General features: G+C 41.4%; 2 protein-coding genes across 7 annotated transcripts in view; one reads left to right on the plus strand and one right to left on the minus strand.

The window, feature by feature from the left end:
* Positions 1–989: 989 nt before the first annotated feature.
* Positions 990–18,865, minus strand: LOC124132024 (cadherin-related family member 1-like). Its single transcript, XM_046495604.2, has 13 exons — positions 18,761–18,865; positions 18,078–18,149; positions 17,570–17,742; positions 17,207–17,257; positions 16,789–16,878; positions 12,557–12,643; positions 8,787–8,903; positions 6,879–6,998; positions 5,805–5,883; positions 5,207–5,328; positions 4,563–4,766; positions 2,866–3,030; positions 990–1,246 (listed from the first exon to the last, which is right to left on the minus strand). Exons 1-13 carry the CDS (start codon positions 18,822–18,824, stop codon positions 1,139–1,141), a joined length of 1,452 nt encoding a protein of 483 aa, XP_046351560.2. The 5' UTR covers positions 18,825–18,865; the 3' UTR covers positions 990–1,138.
* A 2,885-nt stretch (positions 18,866–21,750) lies between these two features.
* Positions 21,751–24,305, plus strand: part of LOC124131987 (deleted in malignant brain tumors 1 protein-like) — a 30,502-nt gene continuing 27,947 nt past the window's right edge. For 2 of the 6 annotated variants that reach the window (XM_048400867.1, XM_048400871.1), the window contains exons 1-2: positions 21,751–21,905; positions 22,243–22,267. In XM_048400867.1, the coding sequence (XP_048256824.1) occupies positions 21,846–21,905; positions 22,243–22,267 (85 nt within the window). In that variant the 5' untranslated portion in view covers positions 21,751–21,845. The remainder of the gene's footprint in view (positions 21,906–22,242; positions 22,268–24,305) is intronic. The other 4 variants (XM_048400869.1, XM_046495571.2, XM_048400870.1 and 1 more) reach the window with 3 other exon arrangements.

Below are 24,305 nucleotides of genomic sequence, written 5' to 3' on the forward strand. Positions count from 1 at the left end.
CCAAACTCTCGTTCACTCATCGAAGCGAAGGAATCTGTGGGGTTACTGTTCTCAACACGCTGCACATAAACTCGATGCAGTGGTCTGGGTCGATTTGATAAGTCACTTCGCTTGGTTGACACTCATTTCTGTACCGTCCAGCACAGAACTATCAACAAATTCAACACTGGTTCATGTCCAACATCCTTGGCTCGTTTAAGGAAACTATGGAATGTCTTTTTTTCATCAAGAGTCTTGACATGCTTCACAAGAGGATCATCAGACAAATAATCACGAAGAGCCTCCACATTAATCACGCCCTCCCATTATAATTTGTAAATTTAAGCTATTGAGGGAAGATCGAGGTTGGTGGGATATACTGCCTGACATGATTCTTCGTGTGAGGGTGTCAATACCCTGAACTTATTGTTTCGTCCAATCACCAACACCAAAGGAATACTAAAGGACGGGTACAGTATAAATATTTGAGGCTTTGACTTTATTGCAAGTGTGGCCCAGACGTCTAAGGCGCCGCGATTCGCTGTGCAGAGTTGCGTCCTTTGGGCACGCTAGGAATCTATGATTGTGGGTTCGCCCCGATTACGTTTCTAGGTTTGTCAGCACCATACCCGTGCTCATGGGTTTCAACGAAGTGGTAAACGTCTGAGACCTGCATCACTTCGGGCTTTCCTCCCATATTAAGCTGACATGCCGTGATATGCCTTGAATACTGTAAAAAGCGGCATTAAACTCACTCACTCACTGAAGTCCAGACTTTCTTAAGTCTACATTCTAGAGGTTGTCCCTAACCTGCATCCATAAGTACGTATAGGCCCGACCTTCCACGAGATAGTCAATAACTCCTCCCCCAAGTGAACTGACTGACTGATCCTGTCTGATAGTCATAGCAGTATCTCAATGCTTCCTCGCATGAAGTTAGGAATACTTTTGATTCACAGGAAAACCCTGTTCTATCACAGGAACACTTTAATTCATAAGAACACTTTAGGTTTACAGGAACACTTTTAATTCAAAGGAGCACCGTTAACTTCTCGTGACATTTAGACTAGTTTACGAAGGAAAGAAGGAATACATCTGCACACCCCCTCCATCCCTCCTCAACTGACAAGACATGATTTCTACCTTACGCCCCAACACGTCAGCCGACCACAGGAACGTGGTTACATTGGGACTGGGTGTTCTGCACGTCGATTGACACCGTCACCATGGCGACGTGACTGGATGATGACGTCTCTCTGGCGTACAGCTGTAACACATTGAACTGTAGAAGTAACAACAAGTAACACTAGTGTAACACTGAACTGGAGTAACACCAACTAGATCTACTGTAACACATTGAACTGTAGAAGTAACAACAAGTAACACTAGTGTAACACTGAACTGGAGTAACACCAACTAGATCTACTGTAACACATTGAACTGTAGAAGTGACAACAAGTAACACTAGTGTAACACTGGACTGTAGCAGCACCATCTATCTCTACTGTAACACTGAACTGTAGTGACTCTAACTAGCTCTACTGTAACACTGAACTGTAGTGACACCAACTAGATTTATTGTAACACTGAACTGTAGTAACACCATCTATCTGTACTGTAATACTGAACTATAGTTACATCAACTAGATCAACTGTAACACTGAACTGTAGTAACACCAACTAGTTCTACTGTAACACTGAACTGAGGTAACACCAACTAGTTCTACCGTAACACTGAACTGTAATTACACCAGCTAGCTCTACTGTAATACTGAACTTTAGTTACACCAACTAGCTCTACTGTAACACTGAACTGTAGTGACACTAACTAGTTCTACTGTAACACTAAACTGTAGTAACACCAGCTAGCTCTACTGTAACACTGAACTGTAGTTACACCAACTAGCTCTACTGTAACACTGAACTGTAGTGACTCTAACTAGCTCTACTGTAACACTGAACTGTAGTGACACTAACTAGATCTACTGTAACACTGAACTGTAGTAACACAACTAGATCTACTGTAACACTGAACTGGAGTTACACCAACTAGATCTACTGTAACACTGAACTGTAGTGACTCTAACTAGCTCTACTGTAACACTGAACTATACATGTAGTTACACCAACTAGATCTACTGTAACAAGCAGATAGTATTTGTCAATGGAGGAAATGGCAAACATCATTTGACATGAAGGACATGCAGTGATTGAGTGAAGAATGCTGCATCTACACTATCCGCATATTGTATCGCTCGTAGTTAACGAAAAAGGAAATTGGTTGTAAAACCTATTGGTTGAAGACAATGTTGAAAAGAAAAAGCTTTTGGGGATAAGATGTTATGCTATCAATATAAGGATATAATGATTCGTGGATAGAGTGAGTGAGTGAGTGAGTTGGGTTTAACGCCGCTTTTAACAGTATTCCAGTTATATCGCGGCGTGTCAGCTTAAGGTGGGAGGAAAGCCCGAAGTGATGCAGGTCTCAGACGTTTACCACTTCGGTGAAACCCACGAGCACGCGTATGGTGCTGACAAACCTAGAAACATAATTGGGGCGAACCGGGATTCGAACCCACAATCATAGGTTTCTGGCATGCCCAAGGGACGCAACTCTGCACAGCGAATCGCGGCGCCTTAGACGACTGGGCCACCCGTGCCCCCTTCGTGGATGGAGATATGAGTGTTACGGAATCAGTTTTTGAAGATAATGGTATAGAGATCTTGGGATATAAGAAATGCAGAGATGATAAAAATAAAGGGTAGAGGATAATGCCATGTCAATACGGAAAAGGCTACGGACAGGTCATTATCATGAAAACAAGGATACGAAAATAATGAAATGATGTATGTTATAGGAGTAAATATCGCCCTTTTGTAACCCACCTCAACTGTAATTACGTCGTAAGGATATGTCCGCAGTGCGGAAGCATTGAACACATTGAGGAAAATCTGTGCTTGGGAATACGCCCTCTGGGGCGATACTTGAAACACGGTGTCGTGTTTGTTGCCAATTGACTGCAGGAAGATCTCCATGATGCCATTTGGGCCCTGTTGGTAGAGAGGAGGAAAGTGAGGAGGTACATTTGACATTTCCAGTTTGATCACGACCTGTCAGTTTGTTATGTGAGGAAACCACTAACTGACGCAAATATATAGAAACTGAGGAGGCGAAACAGGGACTCGAACCCACGACCAGCGCACCCTGGCATGACGAAGACAGCAACTATGCACAACGAATTGCGACGTCTCAGATAACTGGGTTCTTCCTATGCCTTATACCAAAGGCACGCACACAGGAAAGGGAGAGTGGGGAGCTTGGGGGAAACAGGTTTCAGAATGACAATATGGAGGAAAACCTAAAATGACAATGATCTGATTATGGGTGAGTTGAAATGGGGGTTAACGTCGCGTCCAAGATTATTGCACTTTTTTAGAGACGTGCATGTGTATGTATGTGTGTATTCGTGTGTGTGTTCGTGTTCGTGTGTGTGTGTGTGTGTGTGTGTGTGTGTGTGTGTGTGTGTGTGTGTCTGCTTTTGTGTGTACTAGTCCGGATTGATGCCGATTTTTGTGCTAGCCCACTTAGATACCATGCCGCAGTTTAACATTAATACCCCACTCAGACACAGTATACTGACTCCGAGCCGACCAGTCCTTAATGCCCAGCGCCAGACAGGGTACCAACAAGTACCATCTTTTAACGTCTTTTCGGATGACACGGCCGGGGATCGAACCCCGGACCTTCCGCTCTCCGGGCGGACGCTCTATCATTAGACCACAGAGGCGGTCGATCTAATTACGATTAGACCGGGACTTTGGAATCCAGTGTCCAAATGAAGAATGTCATCAGGATTTAGAGTCAAGCCTCAACTGCGTGGTACTCATGCGCGTGTTGAGGGATTTCTCCCACAGTTATCATACATGCCTCTTATGTGGCCCTCATTTGTCATAAATACCAGGTTTTGATCGAACAAGGCAGTGGTCCTGTTACTAACATATGTGGTTATGTTATCTGAGCATTGTCATTGTCAACTTTTCCTGTAGAGCAGCCATATTTTGAATGGCAACTGGCTTGGACAGAATGCGCGAATTCCAATTCTGTTTTCTCTATCCAGTTTGTGCATTCTACCAATGACAACATCACGCACTAATTCAACTTTAAAAATCAGTAGTAATTTTGTATAATGCTCGGGTAATGTTTCCAGACACCTCACGTCGATCGCAAATTGCATGTCTCCACTTGACCAGTAGTGTCTCTACAAGCTATATATTTTAATAATATCTGTGTATTTTAATGTATTGGAAGCGGTCCGGCACAGTTAGTACCCTTTGGGACAATACTAAAAGTTAAGATAAGAAGGTCTCTTAAATAACATACTATGACAGGGCATGTTTTCACAAAAGTATGTTAATCTACGTGACTTACGATAGTGATATTGCTACGATCGCTTTATCTAACAGTGACCAGACTATACAGACTTTTTTTGAAAGAGCAAACAGCGGCTCCCAAATATTCTATCTTTCAACGGGAACACCGACTGGTAAACCCCTCTATTTAAAGGAAATAGTTGCTACCTTACCCTATCGTCGTCCACAACTGTGAGAAACTGGGGTTGTGCAAAGACAACCGGCGCACCTTCGGGGACATCCCTCGCCGTGTACGCCTTTACCTTCCCTGCACTGAACGTAGGGTGGTTGTCGTTGACGTCAGTGACAAACACCATCACCATCACCCATGAAAACGACAATCCATACTGTAGCCGGTCACCACTGTCCTCTGTAGCCTGTATCAGGTGGCCGAAACACGCACTATTATGTTGGAGACGAAATTATGTATCGGTGCTTTTACTGACAATCTATCTTTGAAAAGTATCATATTACATTTTTTGGTGCAGAAATGACGTTTGTAACATTTCAATCATAGATAAAACGCTGATTCAGTGACGGCTATGATTTTATCGGAACAAAAGTCCTAGATATTTCTTGCTAAAAATATTTATGCTTCAGACTGTTGAAAAAATAGAAATTGTCTGCCACAAAAGTAACAAGGTGATAGGTGTCTATCTTAAAAAGATATTCAGGCCCATAGTTTTAATTAACAAAATATCTGGTTTGAAGCTGTAGCTGGAAAAATGTCTAATCTCTGGAAAATGTCTAATCTCTAGACAAAATCCAAGGCCACCCCCTCATCCTAATGAAAAAAGCGATTGAACTTTTCTCTAACCGTGACGTTCAGCATGCAGACGCCATTGTTGTCTTTAAATAAGACGTCCTCTCTATCAGGACTTGATGTAAGAGTTATCTCCCCTGTACTGGAGTCAATTTTAAAGATACTGGTACAAGGGCCTGGAAAAGACAATCATGGGTTATCACGTAACATTAGAATTTGCCGTATCTAGGAATATAGTAAGACGTGTGTAAGAGTATGTGTCAGTATTGTAATTGACGTTAAAACACATTCGTGACAATTTATTAAGCCAATGGGATCCCGGAACCTCGGTACATACAAGGCCAATTGATGAACTAAACTTTTATCTGACGCTTGAACGTGTTGTTTTTCAGGTAACGGTAACTAAGAATAACTTTATCACACAACTATCACAGCGGGGTCCCAATAACGTGTTATTTACTGGGATATAACCCGTAGTTTATCTTCAAGTATTTGATATTGGTTGTGTAATGATATGGGTTTAACCCCGCAAAGGGCAAATCGTGCTACTAGATTAACATGCGTGATAAAATATGGCAGTATAAAAATGGCAGTGATCATAAAGGCACATTGGCTGTACATTTTGTGAGTAATGGTGTTGACTGAAACTCGCCTGTGTCTAAGCCCAGGACCACCTTGTTTTGCAGTGTTGTGTCGCCATCTTCTGTCCTCACTGTCACAACAGCGCTGCCCTGATATATGCAATTAGAACAACGACGTTGTTAAAGTTAAAACCATATGTACTAAGAAAATAGGTGATGGCTAGGCCTATAGTCTAAGGTTCAGCGAGTCTCGTCTCTTAGGAGGAGATTATTTGAGAATAGATATTTTTTTTTTACTGTAACCGAACTGTGAGCCTGTGTCAAGGGAGGGCTGGTGGGGTGGGTAATGCGTAAGTCAGTCGCACCGAGGACAAGGGTTCAATCCTTACATGGGTACAATGAGACCAATTCGAAATTCCTCCACCTTGATTCCCGAGATAGTATTCACTTTTTTAATGTCATACCATTAAATCTTTGTAAGGTTTACCGTTGCACGGTTGAGTTACGAAAACCCAAAGGGATGCGTTTGTAAGATATTTACCATTCCGCGACTCCACTAAACATGAGAATATGTGCTGACAGACTGATGCTCATGATCGGGTCGAATTTAGGATTCATACCCATGATCAGCAGATTCTATTGAGACGAAATTGGATGTAATTAAACTAATCGACCACCTGCGCTAAGTGTCCCGTTATACCATAGTAGAGCCACGCTATTTGTGTTCAAAAATAGAAATAACGCTAATCATACATTAACATAATGGTGTGATGCAATTTGCTGGTGCTTTTTTTGGTATATTTTCACATTTTCAACCATCCTCTAATATGAGCTCCGGAATTCCACAACGAGAATTAACCTCAGTAAACAAACATTAAGAAAGTATTGATCCGATGATGGAGTAAAATACACCCAGCAAGATTTTATTGGGAAGAAACTAAAGACTATATTTCTTTAAATACTCCTGACTTCGTCCCGACACGCTACAAATAAAGAAACAACTCTTTCTTACTTACTTACTTACTTACTTACTTTGGAGATTTAACGTGCGCTTTCCGACTGATGCGTATTTCGCACAACTCTTTCTTGACTTCCTCCCTGATATACGACGACTGTACACAAACATTTGCTTGTAAGATATTTACCGCAAGAGCGTTCTCTGATATATGGACGGTGTATGAGGGTCGCTCAAACACAGGGGGAGTGTCCTGAGCATCTGTCACAGAAACGTCAAACGTTGACGTCGACGTTAGACCGCCACCATCCTGTAAACGTCAGAAGTATAAAAACAAGAAATAGTCCAACTGACGTGAAAGGTCGTTTTGAGCTGTACGGTAGTCATTGGCAATGTGTAGATGAGTTGATGTGATGGACAGTTCACTTACGTTATAAGGTGAATTGGAGAGTTAAACGTACACTGACACTGCAACCACAAGGGACACAGCTCTGCACAGTTTTATCTTTCGTAATCAATTATAGGGACCCACGTGTACCCTGAGAAACTAGAACAGCAATGGGTGTCTTTGAATACCATGGCTATGTTGTTATATAAATGAAATAAGTTAAATAAAAACATTGTTAATGTCATCGACATATCAGATTTTCAACAAACCTAGACATGCATATTTCTACTGTTTTTATCCATTGATAGTGTGCTGTGAATCATGCAGCATTCAGCCCTACAATGATAGGGGATGACGACTGGCCAGCAGGGTGGGAAGATTGCATACAGGTCAGAGAAATATCAGAAAGAGATAAATACGTCCCTACCCTAAACATGTCATTTGATGTGTGTGTGTGTTGTGTAACAACCGTTATTTACCTATATGTTGAAAGGCGACATGCTGTGAGCGATTTTATTTGTAGATTTATTACACAACGGGCTGGGAAAAGTGTGGTTGTCAGTAAGTGTTTTTGAACAATGGCGTCTCAACATAAGAAATTACGAAGTTAGTTGCATATGTTTTTATAAAGCTCATTTCTTAAAGAAATCGGGTAAAGTTATGTTTGCGAACATATGATGACATCATAACGTCAGGGCGATTCATAAGAACATATTGTTTCTCTTCATTTTGTTTTCTTATCTTGTGAAACGGATCGGAACACAATAAAAGCATTGGTGTTTTTTAGCTGATGGCTACACTTCAAAACACTCCTGATCTAATTTGCTTAGAAGATGGTGTCTGCTTTTTAATGCTATATGCATTTATGGCTCATAACATCCACTATTGCAATTTGTTTGTTTGTTTGTTGTTGAACGCCGCACTCAACAATATTCCAGCTATGTGACGACGGTTTGTAAATAATCGAGTCTGGACCAGACAATCCAGTGATTGAGCATCGATCCACGCAATTTGGATACGGTGACATGCATCAACCAAGTCAGCGAGCCTGACCACCCGATCCCGTTAGTCGCCTCTTACGACAAGCATAGTCACCATTTACGGCAATCATGGGTTGCTGAAGACCTATTCTACCCCGGATCTTCACGGGTGTATTACAGTTTAAAAACATGGAGAGTTGTTTTTGTTAGCTACCTCATACAGGTATTCTGCTACGTCTTGAGTAAAGTAGTGGGTGAATGATTTTGTATTCCGTCGCAGTTAGCAGTATGCCAGCAATATCACGACAGATTGTATGTAATCGAATCGGTGGCAGGCAAACCAGTGATTGACAGCATGAGGAACGCTGTCGGTTTTTTGTTTGTTTGTTTGTTTGTATTTTAACGCCGCACTCAGCAATATCCCAGCTATGGGACTGCGGTCTGTAAATAATCGCGTCTGAACCAGACAACCCAGTGAGCATTGATTTACGCAATTGGGATACGATGACATGCATCAACCAAGTCAGCGAGCCTGACCACCCGATCCCGTTAATCGCCTCTTACGACAAGCATAGTCGCCTTTTACGGCAAGCATAGTCGCCTGTCGGGGTACGGAGGCACACAATGCAACCTGTTCTTCTTGGAATCAGCTCCTACGGTATGCATGGGCTACTAGCGGGACTATTGTGACCAAGAAACCTCACGGGTAGAAACGTAATGAGTCGGCTACCGTTGCAGTAATGTTACAGCTGTAGGAAGTCCTCTGTTCAAAGTCCAGTTTGTCACCAAGCTTAATCTCCCCCGTAGCGGCTGCTATACTGAAGGGCGTGGTCGTTCCGTCGGACAGCTGGTAACAGAAGTATAATACAGCAAACCTATTGTCTCAACTGTAATTTACAGGAACATTAATCAAACTAATAGTGAAGTATTTTTTTCATATAAAAGTAATGAGAATTAACATTGCATCGGCAATATTTCACCAGTATAGCAGTTATATATAGTAGCGAGGTACAGCCAGGTACAAGAAATTACAGATAGTTGTCTCATGCGAATTAGTAGTGTGTCCCGAGCCTATATTCTACTTAAAACTGACCGAATTTTCGTTTCATTTTGTAATTGTTTTCGTTTTATTTCAAAATGAAAATGAAAGTTGTATATATCAATATATTGACAAATGTATATATTTAGTGTGCAATGGGCTGTATAGCGAAAAGACCGACCAGTCTAGAACAAACTACTTGCCAAAACATATTTTAACGCATATTTGGCGAACCAAACCTCAAATGTTCTTTCTTTTTCATATCTATTAACCTTTCTCCATGTCACAACTTGCTAGACAAAATTTATATTGGAGATTTTGAAACAGCTTGAATTTTTAAAAAAAGCGTATGGTGTCCATCTTATCTTAATTCATACTCCAGAATTATTTATATATTCGATGAAAAAAAGAAAATGTTTGAGTAACGTGCTTCTTAAAGAAGATAGGTTAAAACATGAAGAGAGCCACGTATGTCTTGAAGAAACCTGAACAGTTATTACATCCTGAAACACGATCAATGTAACTAGTTCTGATTGCCTTATGATGACAGAAGCATACATTGTTGCACGGTACACAGGCGTTCAGCAAGGACAATGACACATGCAGTGATATATTTGTGCTCCCTGAGGTCTGGATCTTCTAGAGCTTATCAGAAAAGCCCAGCAGTATGATAAGAACAGGAGATACTAGAACCGATCTGGCAAGAAACTGGTTCAAACTATGACAATGCGATAAGGTCTCACAGCAACACTAAGCGGATCCTTCTTCTGAGATATTAGGGTTAAATCTTGTGTTGTGTACACACGTACCCAGCACAGGGTATCTCTTCCCACAGAATAGCAGGCAAACTTGTGCATGTATGACATGTGTCCATGTTGACAAATACGACACTGATCTACGGGGAGTACCATGCTTCATGTGCATGTCTGGCCATTCCTGGTAGTTTTCCTATCACCGGATCACTATATCTAGTTGATTTAAAGGCACTATTTGCTCATTGTCTTGAGCCCATTTCAAGAGACTGTCTAGACAGTAACACCACGTGTGAAACTGAAAGATTGTTTCTCTCGAATCTGGAGAAACATAATGTTCAGCTGGATTGGTTTACATAAAACATATTGTTATCTGACAAAGAGGGGTTTGAAATAAACATTTGCACCTGGTCTACCAACAGTTTAAGGTGATGAATGAATGAATAAATAAATGAATGAATGTAAGAATGAATAAATGAATGTATGCCATTGAAGGAAATACATACACTCCCAAATACATACACTCCCAAATACATATACTATATAAATATATAAGTAAATGAAAGAATGACATTGAAGGAAATACATATACTCCCCAAGAGTATACTCTATGAAATGACGAGTAGTGCAAATACTTGTAGTGAGTACGTCATCACCCCACAGAGTGTACCCTATGAAATGACGAGTTGTGCGTATACTTGTAGTGAGTACGTCATCACCCCACAGAGTGTACCCTATGAAATGACGAGTAGTGCATATACTTGTAGTGAGTACGTTATCACACCCCACAGTATACCCTGTGAAATGACGAGTAGTGCATATACTTGTAGTGAGTACGTCATCACACTCCCAGAGTATACCCTATGAAATGACGAGTAGTGCATATACTTGTAGTGAGTACGTCATCACTCTCCCAGAGTATACCCTATGAAATGAGGAGTAGTGCATATACTTGTAGTGAGTACGTCATCACCCCACAGAGTGTACCCTACTAAATGACGAGTAGTGCATATACTTGTAGTGAGTACGTTATCATCCCCCCACAGTATACCCTACGAAATGACGAGTAGTGCATATTCTTGTCCTGAGTACGTCATCACCCCACAGAGTGTACCCTACGAAATGAAGAGTAGTGCATATTCTTGTCCTGAGTACGTCATCACCCCACAGAGTGTACCCTATGAAATGACGAGTAGTGCATATACTTGTCCTGAGTACGTCATCACCCCACAGAGTGTACCCTATGAAATGACGAGTTGTGCGTATACTTGTAGTGAGTACGTCATCACCCCACAGAGTGTACCCTATGAAATGACGAGTAGTGCATATACTTGTAGTGAGTACGTCATCACTCTCCCAGAGTATACCCTATGAAATGACGAGTAGTGCATATACTTGTACTGAGTACGTTATCACACCCCACAGTATACCCTGTGAAATGAGGAGTAGTGCATATACTTGTAGTGAGTACGTCATCACCCCACAGAGTGTACCCTACTAAATGACGAGTAGTGCATATACTTGTAGTGAGTACGTTATCATCCCCCCACAGTATACCCTACGAAATGACGAGTAGTGCATATACTTGTACTGAGTACGTTATCACACCCCACAGTATACCCTGTGAAATGAGGAGTAGTGCATATTCTTGTCCTGAGTACGTCATCACCCCACAGAGTGTACCCTACGAAATGAAGAGTAGTGCATATTCTTGTCCTGAGTACGTCATCACCCCACAGAGTGTACCCTATGAAATGACGAGTAGTGCATATACTTGTCCTGAGTACGTCATCACCCCACAGAGTGTACCCTATGAAATGAGTAGTGCATATTCTTGTCCTGAGTACGTCATCACCCCACAGAGTGTACCCTATGAAATGACGAGTAGTGCATATACTTGTCCTGAGTACGTCATCACCCCACAGAGTGTACCCTATGAAATGAGTAGTGCATATACTTGTAGTGAGTACGACATCACCCCACAGAGTATACCCTACGAAATGACGAGTAGTGCATATACTTGTAGTGAGTACGTTATCATTCCCCCACAGTATACCCTACGAAATGACGAGTAGTGCATATACTTGTCCTGAGTACGTCAGCACCCCACAGAGTATACCCTATGAAATGACGAGTAGTGCATATACTTGTCCTGAGTACGTCATCACCCCACAGAGTGTACCCTATGAAATGATGAGTAGTGCATATACTTGTCCTGAGTACGTCATCACCCCACAGAGTGTACCCTATGAAATGAGTAGTGCATATTCTTGTCCTGAGTACGTCATCACCCCACAGAGTGTACCCTATGAAATGACGAGTAGTGCATATACTTGTCCTGAGTACGTCATCACTCCACAGAGTGTACCCTATGAAATGAGTAGTGCATATACTTGTAGTGAGTACGACATCACCCCACAGAGTATACCCTACGAAATGACGAGTAGTGCATATACTTGTAGTGAGTACGTTATCATTCCCCCACAGTATACCCTACGAAATGACGAGTAGTGCATATACTTGTCCTGAGTACGTCAACACCCCACAGAGTATACCCTATGAAATGACGAGTTGTGCATATACTTGTAGTGAGTACGTCATCACTCCCCAGAGTATACCCTATGAAATGACGAGTAGTGCATATACTTGTAGTGAGTACGTCATCACTCCCCAGAGTATACCCTATGAAATGACTAGTAGTGCATATACTTGAAGTGAGTACGTTATCACTCCCCCAGGACCGGTGTCAGCGTCTGTGGCATTCACTTGGTAGATGGCCGTACCCACAGCAGTTGTCTGAAATATGGGAGAAGTTATTCAGAGCTGATCCTTACCCCAAGAATCATATGATGGTGAAACAAATTACGTATTCATGCAGTAGTGTTTAGAGAGAGAGACATTATTCAGACCCGGGACAGATACATGCCCAGTCCCACACCTGGCATGACATGTTAAACAAGTTCAGTAAACTACGTTTATAACGAACACGCTTAAAACGAACTTACCGATATAACAAACTTATTTTTTAGTCCTGGCCACTTGCTTATAACGAACTACGGTTATTACAAACTAAAATTAATGGCCCCTTTGAGTTCGTTATAACCGTAGTTTACTGATGTGATTATCGTACATAAATGAGTAAATAGCATCGAACGGATAAAACAGTTCTTGAGCATTTAACAATGCCAAAAACGCGAATTCATAGTTTGGAAATATGTTTATTCAAATCATTTGAATGGTATTACAGAGGGTTAAATGTGAAGCCACTAACACCATGAGAATGAAACATTATACATGTGACAGTCTGGGTTAAATAGTCTAAACTATATGAATCAACATGTTCCATGACTTGGTTGACAGCGTGTCATCGTTCCCCGACGGCGAGGATCGTTGCTCACAATATCAACCACAGCATGGAGTTTCTGATCCATCCTCAATTATTTACAAATATATGCTACCACGTATAGAGGAATGAGTGAATAGTACCTTAGGAATTCAGTAATAGTGCACGACCTAAGACTAATTCGGACCTGACCCATAGAAACAAGTGGTTGATAGCGTGAGCACACAAACAACAGCTTACGTATGGTTACCCTTTCAAATACCAAGGCCGCCTTAAAAAGATGTGTGCAGACCGTCTGCCTGGAGAGCGGATGGTCGGTGGTTCGATCTCATTGTTGCGTTATATCAGAATACGTTGAAAGATGGTACTTGTAGTTACCCTGCCTGGCACACGGCATAAAGGGGATAAAACAAGTACTGGGGTAAGTTTACTATATCTGAGTGGGTTATCCGTGTTGAACTGCAGCCAGGTACATCAGTGGACTAGAACTATGCCGGAATAGTACAAGCAGCCATACACACACGTGCTTGACCGTACGTAAAAATGAAAGTGAATTTATCTTGAACGCAACGTTAAACCCAATTTCCTTTCACCATCCTATCATCTATGGTAATGCTACTCTTGCCACACGATCCCAATCCCGGTGTGATTGACATAGATATGAGCGACACTGGTACAGCTATGAGCGACACTGGTACAGATATGAGAGACACTGGTACAGATATGAGAGACACTGGTACAGATATGAGAGACACTGGTAGAGCTATGAGAGACACTGGTACAGCTATGAGAGACACTGGTACATCTATGAGAGACACTGGTACAGCTATGAGAGACACTGGTACAGCTATGAGAGACACTGGTACAGCTATGAGAGACACTGGTACAGCTATGAGAGACACCGGTACAGCTATGAGAGACACTGGTACAGCTATGAGAGACACTGGTACAGCTATGAGTGACACTGGTACAGATATGAGAGACACTGGTACAGCTATGAGAGACACTGGTACAGATATGAGAGACACTGGTACAGATATGAGACACTGGTACAGCTATGAGACACTGGTACAGATATGGGAGTCACTGGTACAGATATGAAAGACACTGGTACAGCTATGAGTGACACTGGTACAGATATGAGACACTGGTACAGCTATGAGACACTGGTATAGATATGGGAGTCACTGGTACAGCTATGAGAGACACTGGTATAGCTATGAGAGACACTGGTACAGATATGAGAGACACTGGTACAGATATGAGACACTGGTACAGCTATGAGAGACACTGGTACAGATATGAGTGACACTGGTAAAGATATGAGACACTGGTACAGCTATGAGAGACACTGGTACAGATATGGGAGTCACTGGTCCAGCTATGAGAGACACTGGTACAGCTATGAGAGACACTGGTACAGATATGAGACACTGGTACAGCTATGAGAGACACTGGTACAGATATGGGAGTCACTGGTACAGCTATGGGAGTCACTGGTACAGCTATGAGAGACACTGGTACAGATATGAGTGACACTGGTACAGATATGAGACACTGGTACAGCTATGAGACACTGGTATAGATATGGGAGTCACTGGTACAGCTATGAGAGACACTGGTACAGCTATGAGAGACACTGGTACAGATATGAGACACTGGTACAGCTATGAGACACTGGTACAGATATGGGAGTCACTGGTACAGATATGAGAGACACTGGTACAGCTATGAGAGTCACTGGTACAAATATGAGAGACACTGGTACAGATATGAGAGACACTGGTACAGATATGAGGGACCGTAGTATAGATATGAGAAACACTGGTACAGCTATGAGAGACACTGGTACAGATATGAGAGACACTGGTACAGATATGAGACACTGGTACAGCTATGAGACACTGGTACAGATATGGGAGTCACTGGTACAGCTATGAGAGACACTGGTACATATATGAGTGACACTGGTATAGATATGAGACACTGGTACAGCTATGAGACACTGGTATAGATATGGGAGTCACTGGTACAGCTATGAGAGACACTGGTACAGCTATGAGAGACACTGGTACAGATATGAGACACTGGTACAGATATGAGACACTGGTATAGATATGGGAGTCACTGGTACAGCTATGAGAGACACTGGTACAGCTATGAGAGACACTGGTACAGATATGAGACACTGGTACAGCTATGAGACACTGGTACAGATATGGGAGTCACTGGTACAGATATGAGAGACACTGGTACAGCTATGAGAGTCACTGGTACAAATACGAGAGACACCGGTACAGATATGAGAGACACTGGTACAGATATGAGGGACCCTAGTATAGATATGAGAAACACTGGTACAGCTATGAGAGACACTGGTACAGCTATGAGAGACACTGGTGCAGATATGAGACACTGGTACAGCTATGAGACACTGGTACAGATATGTGAGTCACTGGTACAGCTATGAGAGACACTGGTACAGATATGAGAGACACTGGTACAGATATGAGACACTGGTACAGCTATGAGACACTGGTATAGATATGGGAGTCACTGGTACAGCTATGAGAGACACTGGTACAGATATGAGTGACACTGGTACAGATATGAGACACTGGTACAGCTATGAGACACTGGTATAGATATGGGAGTCACTGGTCCAGCTATGAGAGACACTGGTACAGCTATGAGAGACACTGGTACAGATATGAGACACTGATACAGCTATGAGACACTGGTACAGATATGGGAGTCACTGGTACAGATATGAGAGACACTGGTACAGCTATGAGAGTCACTGGTACAAATATGAGAGACACCGGTACAGATATGAGAGACACTGGTACAGATATGAGGGACCCTAGTATAGATATGAGAAACACTGGTACAGCTATGAGAGACACTGGTACAGATATGAGACATTGGTACAGCTATGATACACTGGTACAGCTATGGGAGACACTGGTACAGATATGAGAGACACTGGTACAGATATGAGAGACACTGGTACAGATATGAGGGACCCTAGTATAGATATGAGAAACACTGGTACAGCTATGAGAGACACTGGTACAGATATGAGAGACACTGGTACAGATATGAGACATTGGTACAGCTATGATACACTGGTACAGCTATGGGAGACACTGGTACAGATATGAGAGACACTGGTACAGATATGAGAGACACTGGTACAGATATGAGGGACATTGGTACAGATATGAGAGACACTTGTACAAATATGAGAGACACCGGTAGAGATATGAGAGTCACTGGTACAGATATGAGAGTCCCTGGTACAGATATGAGAGTCACCGGTACAGATATGAGAGACACCGGTCCAGATATGAGAGACACTGGTACAGATATGAGACACTGGTACAGATATGAGCGGCACTGGTACAGATATGAGAGACACTGGTACAGATATGAGACACTGGTACAGATATGAGAGACACTGGTACAGATATGATACACTGGTACAGATATGAGAGACACTGGTACAGATATGAGCGGCACTGGTACAGATACATCATAGCGTCGATAAGATGCAGAGGAGATTGTGATCTTTAGTTATCATATTATATACACTAACCTCTGAAAGTGTGATTTTATGTGGTAGATTGATGAAGTGTGGAGTTTCGTCGTTGGTATCCGTAATAATTAAATTAAACTGCACTGGAATCTGAAATTATAAGAACAATAACATTACTATGGCAAAACTGAATAACAATAACTTGACCAAGCTACGTTAAATTCGTGCAGTCATATCCCACCAAAACAAACACAAGGATACATTACCTGAACAAAAATACACCCAGATGCGACCAATTCAGAAAACTCATTCTTTGACCTGGCGGATATCAAATGATTCTTAAGTCACATGCACTCATGACTTACTTTCGTGGTGCCTGACTAGATTCAGCCCCCGAATTTACCTCTTTTAGAATTATTATTAAAACTGTTAACAATCTTCTTGAATAATTGTTTCATTATAATATTATGAGCAGTACCTTGTAGACACCGTCCGTCACCTCAAACATCAAGTGTCGTGTTCTGGAATGCTGAAGAAAAATGCGCGTGTAATCATTCCGTTTTTGTTTATGGAGGTCATCACGGTAAATATTCATACGTCACATGCATTCAGTAATGTTTAGGAATACATATCATCGCCTTATAATCAGGTCTAAACCAACACTATACTTCATAGGCCGTGGTAAACACAACTGCCTGCTCTTTTAACTTTTAATGTGTATATATTCTTATATAATATTCATTATATATAAAATGAATCAAGGTCATAACTACTCGCAACGACACTGTATCTAAAAATAAGTTGTGTCGTTATTTTGAAATATATTTGCAGTATTATTTACAAAATCCCTGTCCAGATGTGTTTTGAGGACGACATCAACAGTCCATTCGTTATTACTCTTCTTGGCTTCGTGGTCCAGCTTGACCAGGTCCCCCGTCGCCGTATCCCCAACTGTGAACACCAAGTCTGAGGGACCGTCACTGTCAGCGGCCGTCAGGGTTAACAGCACCGACCCTGGTAAGTAGGAACATTGGAATAGAGACCACCTTCAGGCTCCCTCTTACAACTCAATAGTATAGACAACACAGATACTGCCTTAAGACAGGCTTTGGGCAACGATTGTTTTGTGATCAGAGTATTAGGTTGTATTTGATGCTCATGCCCAGCTATAGATTTAATATAGGCTTCGTACCAGGCAGTCGATACATGGATATGTTCGTAAGCAATAGAACGTTAGATAAAAGTGTATATAAGGATACCCAAGTCCTCTTAAGATTGATAATAAATTGACACTAAATGCCAATAAATGGATCGTGGCAGGTTATTTGTGTGAGCTTTATATAACCTACCCACTGGGGTATTTTCCGGCTTGATTAGAACGTTACTTCCTGTTCTGAACAATGGTGGGCTATTGCAACCAACTGAAAGTAATGCACAAAATAAAATGCAGTATGTATATACCACCAATGTATGCATGCATACATGCGTGCGTGCGTGTGTGCGTGCGTGTGTGTGTGTATGTAAAACGACTCATAAGCTGTAAACATGCAGGCTCGGTGACCTTGTTGATAGCGTGCCCTCGTACCCCGACGGAGTAGATCGTTTCGCATACCATCGATCACTGGACTGTCTGGTTTTCCCCATGTGTGAAGTCCATTTCTGAAGTCCCACGCCCTGATATTGCTGGGATGTTGCTAAAAGTCGCGTGAAACCCTACTCTCTCACTCACTCACTAAAGACCGCTATCGTATAGCTGTAATATTGATTAGTGCGTCTACAAAACAACAAACAAACAAAGCATGCATGCAAATACTGCATTGGAATTGATGACTAGAGGGAGAATATTCGCTGGTATGTTTACCAAACCTGTATATCGAAGAACATATACTTGCATGTGTGCGAGTTGACGACTCTAATAAGACTGTGAATACAATTTCTATTCTCTCATACATATGAAATATACATAAATAAACGTTTATCATAAGAATCATAAATCTTTACCGCCTAAGTCAACACAAGTATACCAACTTACCTCTGTCGAACAATCCGTTAATGACTAGAATAACGAAAACAACAATATGGAATATGGCAGGCATAGTTTCACACTACTCCCAAGTCATGAATGTGGGTCACCGTTGTTCTCTTTAAAGTCTTATCTTACCATTCCGCATGTTATAAATGGGTCGACCTGCTGATAAGTTTTTTTTCATTACAATCTATTTGTTGATGTCTTTGTCAAAACATGACACGCAATAAATGAATGAAATAAGAAAAAAGGGTCTTCGAATGCTCAAGGAATCTAGATTATTATTTTCTATTATCGTTGAAAGAAAGTGTAAGAATAAAGCTGTTTGTGTAGTGACAAAAGATTATTTCTTGAAATTACTAGAAAAAAGTTTGCGAAGGAAAAAAACAAAACACGAATATACAATTATTTGATGGATTTTTTTTGTGTCTAATATTTGGACTGAAAGAAAGTTTGGAGTCGGTTTCTATATGTTATGATAATGCATGATTTCTTATGAAATCTCAAGACCAGAATATTGTGCAGGATCACAAATTTGTTCTAAGAATTACTTGCATCCGCGTCGTTGTAAAGTGCTTGTTCCAATACACTGGTGTCTTCTAGAACAATGGTGTCTCCTTGCACACTGGTGTCTTCCGGTACAATGGTGTCTTGTTGTACACTAGTGTCTTCTAGAACAATGGTGTCTCCTTGTACACTGGTGTCTTCTAGAACAATGGTGTCTCCTTGTACACTGGTGTCTTCTAGAACAATGGTGTCTCCTTGTACACTGGTGTCTTCTAGAACAATGGTGTCTTTTTTGTACACTGGTGTCTTCTAGAACAATGGTGTCTCCTTGTACACTGGTGTCTTCTAGAACAATGGTGTCTCCTTGTACACTGGTGTCTTCTAGAACAATGGTGTCTCCTTGCACACTGGTGTCTTCTAGAACAATGGTGTCTCCTTGTACACTGGTGTCTTCTAGAACAATGGTGTCTTTTTTGTACACTGGTGTTTTCTAGAACAATGGTGTCTCCTTGTACACTGGTGTCTGCTAGAACAATGGTGTCTCCTTGTACACTGGTGCCTTCTAGAACAATGGTGTCTCCTTGTACACTGGTGTCTTTTAGAACAATGGTGTATCCTTGTACACTGGTGTCTTCTAGAACAATGGTGTCTCCTTGTACACTGGTGTCTTCTAGAACAATGGTGTCTCCTTGTACACTGGTGTCTTCTAGAACAATGGTGTCTCCTTGTACACTGGTGTCTTCTAGAAAAAAGGTGTCTCCTTGTACACTGGTGTCTTCTAGAAAAAAGGTGTCTCCTTGTACACTGGTGTCTTCTAGAACAATGGTGTCTTTTTTGTACACTGGTGTCTTCTAGAACAATGGTGTATCCTTGTACACTGGTGTCTTCTAGAACAATGGTGTCTCCTTGCACACTGGTGTCTTCTAGAACAATGGTGTCTCCTTGTACACTGGTGTCTTCTAGAACAATGGTGTCTCCTTGTACACTGGTGTCTTCTAGAACAATGGTGTCTCCTTGTACACTGGTGTCTTCTAGAACAATGGTGTCTCCTTGTACACTGGTGTCTTCTAGAACAATGGTGTCTCCTTGTACACTGGTGTCTTCTAGAACAATGGTGTTCTTTGTACACTGGTGTCTTCTAGAACAATGGTGTCTCCTTGTACACTCGTGTGATCTAGAACAATAGTGTCTCCTTGTACACTGGTGTCTTCTAGAACAATGGTGTCTCCTTGCACACTGGTGTCTTCTAGAACAATGGTGTCTCCTTGTACACTGGTGTCTTCTAGAACAATGGTGTCTTTTTTGAACACTGGTGTCTTCTAGAACAATGGTGTCTCCTTGTACACTGGTGTCTTCTAGAACAATGGTGTCTCCTTGTACACTGGTGTCTTCTAGAACAATGGTGTCTTTTTTTGTACACTGGTGTCTTCTAGAACAATGGTGTCTCCTTGTACACTCGTGTGATCTAGAACAATAGTGTCTCCTTGTACACTGGTGTCTTCTAGAACAATGGTGTCTCCTTGCACACTGGTGTCTTCTGGCACAATGGTGTCTCCTTGTACACTGGTGTCTTCTAGAACAATGGTGTCTCCTTGTACACTGGTGTCTTCTAGAACAATGGTGTCTTCTAGAACAATGGTGTCTTGTTGTACACTGGTGTCTTCTAGAAAAATGGTGTCTCCTTGTACACTGGTGTCTTCTAGAACAATGGTGTCTCCTTGTACACTGGTGTCTTCTAGAACAATGGTGTCTCCTTGCACACTCGTGTCTTCTGGCACAATGGTGTCTTCTAGAAAAAGGTGTCTCCTTGTACACTGGTGTCTTCTAGAACAATGGTGTCTCCTTGTACACTGGTGTCTTCTAGAACAATGGTGTCTCCTTGCACACTGGTGTCTTCTGGCACAATGGTGTCTCCTTGTACACTGGTGTCTTCTAGAAAAAATGTGTCTCCTTGTACACTGGTGTCTTCTAGAACAATGGTGTCTTCTTGTACACTGGTGTCTTCTAGAACAATGGTGTCTTCTTTTACACTGGTGTCTTCTAGTAGAATAGTGTCTCTTTGCACACTGGTGTCTTCTAGTACAATGGTGTCTTGTTGGTACAATGGTGTCTCCTTGTTATGAGTAGTCGTTTTCTGAATTGTGCAATAGAAATACATCACCTATCTATTCTACCATCTAAGATTGTTTTAAAAGTGATCCTTCTGTTAAGGAATGAATGACTTAGTATTCATTAACGCTGACGGTTATTCAGATATATCACGACGTGACTTGGCATATCAATTCCACCATCATTGTATGAAACAAAACATGAAAAATGCAACAGGTTATTACTAGAATATCTGAAAGGTTTAATACACTGTTCGACTGCATAGATCGATGCTGGTGATCATTGGATTGTCGGGTCTGGACTCGATTATTTACAGACAGCCTTCATATAAGCTGGACTGTTTTTGAGTGCGGCGTTAACAAACAACCAAGCAAACACTAGTACACTGTTCCGGTGTCAGAACAGGCAAATCAAGGCAGTAATCTCCGGTGACTCACTACTGGTGTTCCGGGTTGGCGAGCCAGTCAGTTGACGGATGACGATGGCGGGGGTGACAGGGCTGTCTCTTCTTCTTCTTGTAGCTGTCGTAGGGCGGGTAAGTTCAACACCCATATGTATTATCCTTCCAAAACTCACCCATTTCTATGAATCTGTCCACTGATTATTACTGCCTACATAAGCAATCGCATCTTATTCAAAGTGCATTTTCAAATATGCTATGCATATATGATATAACAATATTTTCACTGAACTTTTTAAAGTGTGGTTAAAGTGTTAATATCAGCAATCGTTGTTTGGGGTTAAATACTTCCCTATTTATATATAGCTGTACACGTATGTTATAATTAGTCTTGTAGGGTTGTACGCCGTGTTTTATAATGAAAATGAATGAACTATAGGTTATTGCCATGATAAATATCTTTATGTTACAGGTGTCCTTGGCATACACCACGACAGGTAAGACCATGAACAAGATTAGGAAATAGGTAGAACATGTTTTGTCTCCTATTGCGTGTAATGGTTTCCACATGAAAGAATTATATCTCAAGAGAATCAATTGTTGACACCCTTTATGTAATCCTGCAAAATATATCCATAAATGTCATCGAACACTGTTGGGATAACATAATTTCATTTCAACCAAAGTTGTATTAAATTCCCCATCTTATAGACACAGCTGACCCCTGCATGTTTTGTCTATATGATAACGTTATTTCCATGTCATTTGTACAACCTGATATTTTGATGTAAGAAATGAATACCAGCAGGACTTTCGGTTACACCAAGAAAGACATTTCTATTATGAATTCTATGTAAAATCCGGAATGATTAAATGAATTCGTATTTCTGTTAAAATCAAGCACTATATCTACCAACTTTGGACTTGGCTCTAAGACCTGAATTCATGTCCATTCCTCTTTTGTACTGGATTCGAAAGCTCCACAAAAAGAGAGATATTTTGCTGCGTCCAACAAAAAGTACCACCAAATCCCTGTTCAACGATTAACAATAATCCTTTATTAAATCAAGGAAGGACTTTCTTTATAGTGGAATTAATATCATGTGCGTTCAAAGGATTTGCCCAAATGTATACAACAATAGAAAAGAACCAAGTTCAATCTGTCAAAATATGTGATTTTTCAACTTTGTTCACCACTGTTCCACAAAACAAACTTAAGGACAAACTTCATTCCTTGATCCATGGGGCATGTGTTACTAAACGTGGTGACCAGAGATGTAGTTAGAAAACAATAATGCTACACTTCCTCATTGATAGCAGCAATGTAAAATATCGGGATCAGACATTGAGGAAAGAAGTAGGCATCCGAATGGGGGATCAACTGTGTTCTCCTTCTTGCTGGTCTGTTTCTTTATGGGGGCGGTCGGGTAGCCCAGTGATTAAAGCGTTCGCTCGTCACGCCGAAGATCCGGGTTCGATTCCCGACATGGGAATACAATGTGTGAAGCCCATTTCTTGTGTCCCCCGCCATGATATTGCTGGAATGTTGCTAAATGCGACGTAAAACCATACTCACTCACTCACTGTTTTTTTATGTTTACGGAAATTCTGCTCGAACTGACAAATCAAAGCAAGGGAATCTTGCCAAGAAGTTTAACAGCTCAATAACCATCAAATAGCCAGGTCCCTTCCACTGAAATACTTACCTGAACCAGAAATAAAAGTGAGAAGTGAAACAACCTTATCTGTTTCATGTTTATATATATGCATAAATACATGACAAGAGAAATGATTCCACATTTCCAGTAGTCAACTTTCCCATAACATCTATCGATATCCCAGCCTCCTATGACTGTTGCCCAAAAGTTGTTTGATTCAGATTACACCATTCAAGGCCTCAGCAAAGCTTTGAGAACGATGTATGGTGGACATGTGGAGGCTATTTCCAAATTTAATGTATCAGTGACCAAAATGATGTCCAATGCAGTTCCCTATTTTGACCTGTACAACATGTTCCAGTGTGAAAAGATGACTTGCCTTTGCATGTGTTTATGACGGCTACCACCGGTAAGGCAGGATACGCTCACATTTCGTGAACACCTGAATTTTGAAAATCGAAAATAAAATGCCCATATATGCTGATTACAAGTTTCAATTGAATGAGAGTAAATGCAAGAGTTTCACCCATGAAATCTCGACTTGTTTCATGGTGTGCATGTTACACTCAGTGTTTCTTTGAACACACGCATCTCAACCGCCAAGCAAGCTTCTCCCATGAAACATGAAACACTCTTAACAAAGTGTACTGGGTACAGGACAGGTAGTGATGGTTCATTCTGATTGGGAGTATTAGGCGTTCAGTCCAATGGACAAGTCGCTGACGAGATTGCAGTTGCCTAGCAGCAAAACATCATGTGAAAATATTCTCCTTAACAAAAACGTTCTTTCATGGCGTTGGTGGTGCATGCACAAGTACTTAAGGCTGTGCTGAATAAAATTCAATGAATTCGTTACGTTTTCCTGCTGAGCAACATG

The sequence above is a fragment of the Haliotis rufescens genome, unplaced genomic scaffold (genome assembly GCF_023055435.1).
Source record: "Haliotis rufescens isolate VD_foot unplaced genomic scaffold, xgHalRufe1.0.p SCAF_20, whole genome shotgun sequence".
NCBI classification, from domain to species: domain Eukaryota; kingdom Metazoa; phylum Mollusca; class Gastropoda; order Lepetellida; family Haliotidae; genus Haliotis; species Haliotis rufescens.

Excerpts from the sequence above, each read along its gene's own strand:
- LOC124132024 (XM_046495604.2), bottom strand. The coding sequence starts at position 18,824 with ATGCCTGCCATATTCCATATTGTTGTTTTCGTTATTCTAGTCATTAAC. Across the intron at positions 12,644-16,788 it reads ATAAAATCACACTTTCAGAG|ACAACTGCTGTGGGTACGGC; the intron begins GTTAGTGTATAT and ends CCCATATTTCAG. Across the intron at positions 8,904-12,556 it reads TGATAACGTACTCACTTCAA|CTGTCCGACGGAACGACCAC; the intron begins GTATATGCACTA and ends TTCTGTTACCAG.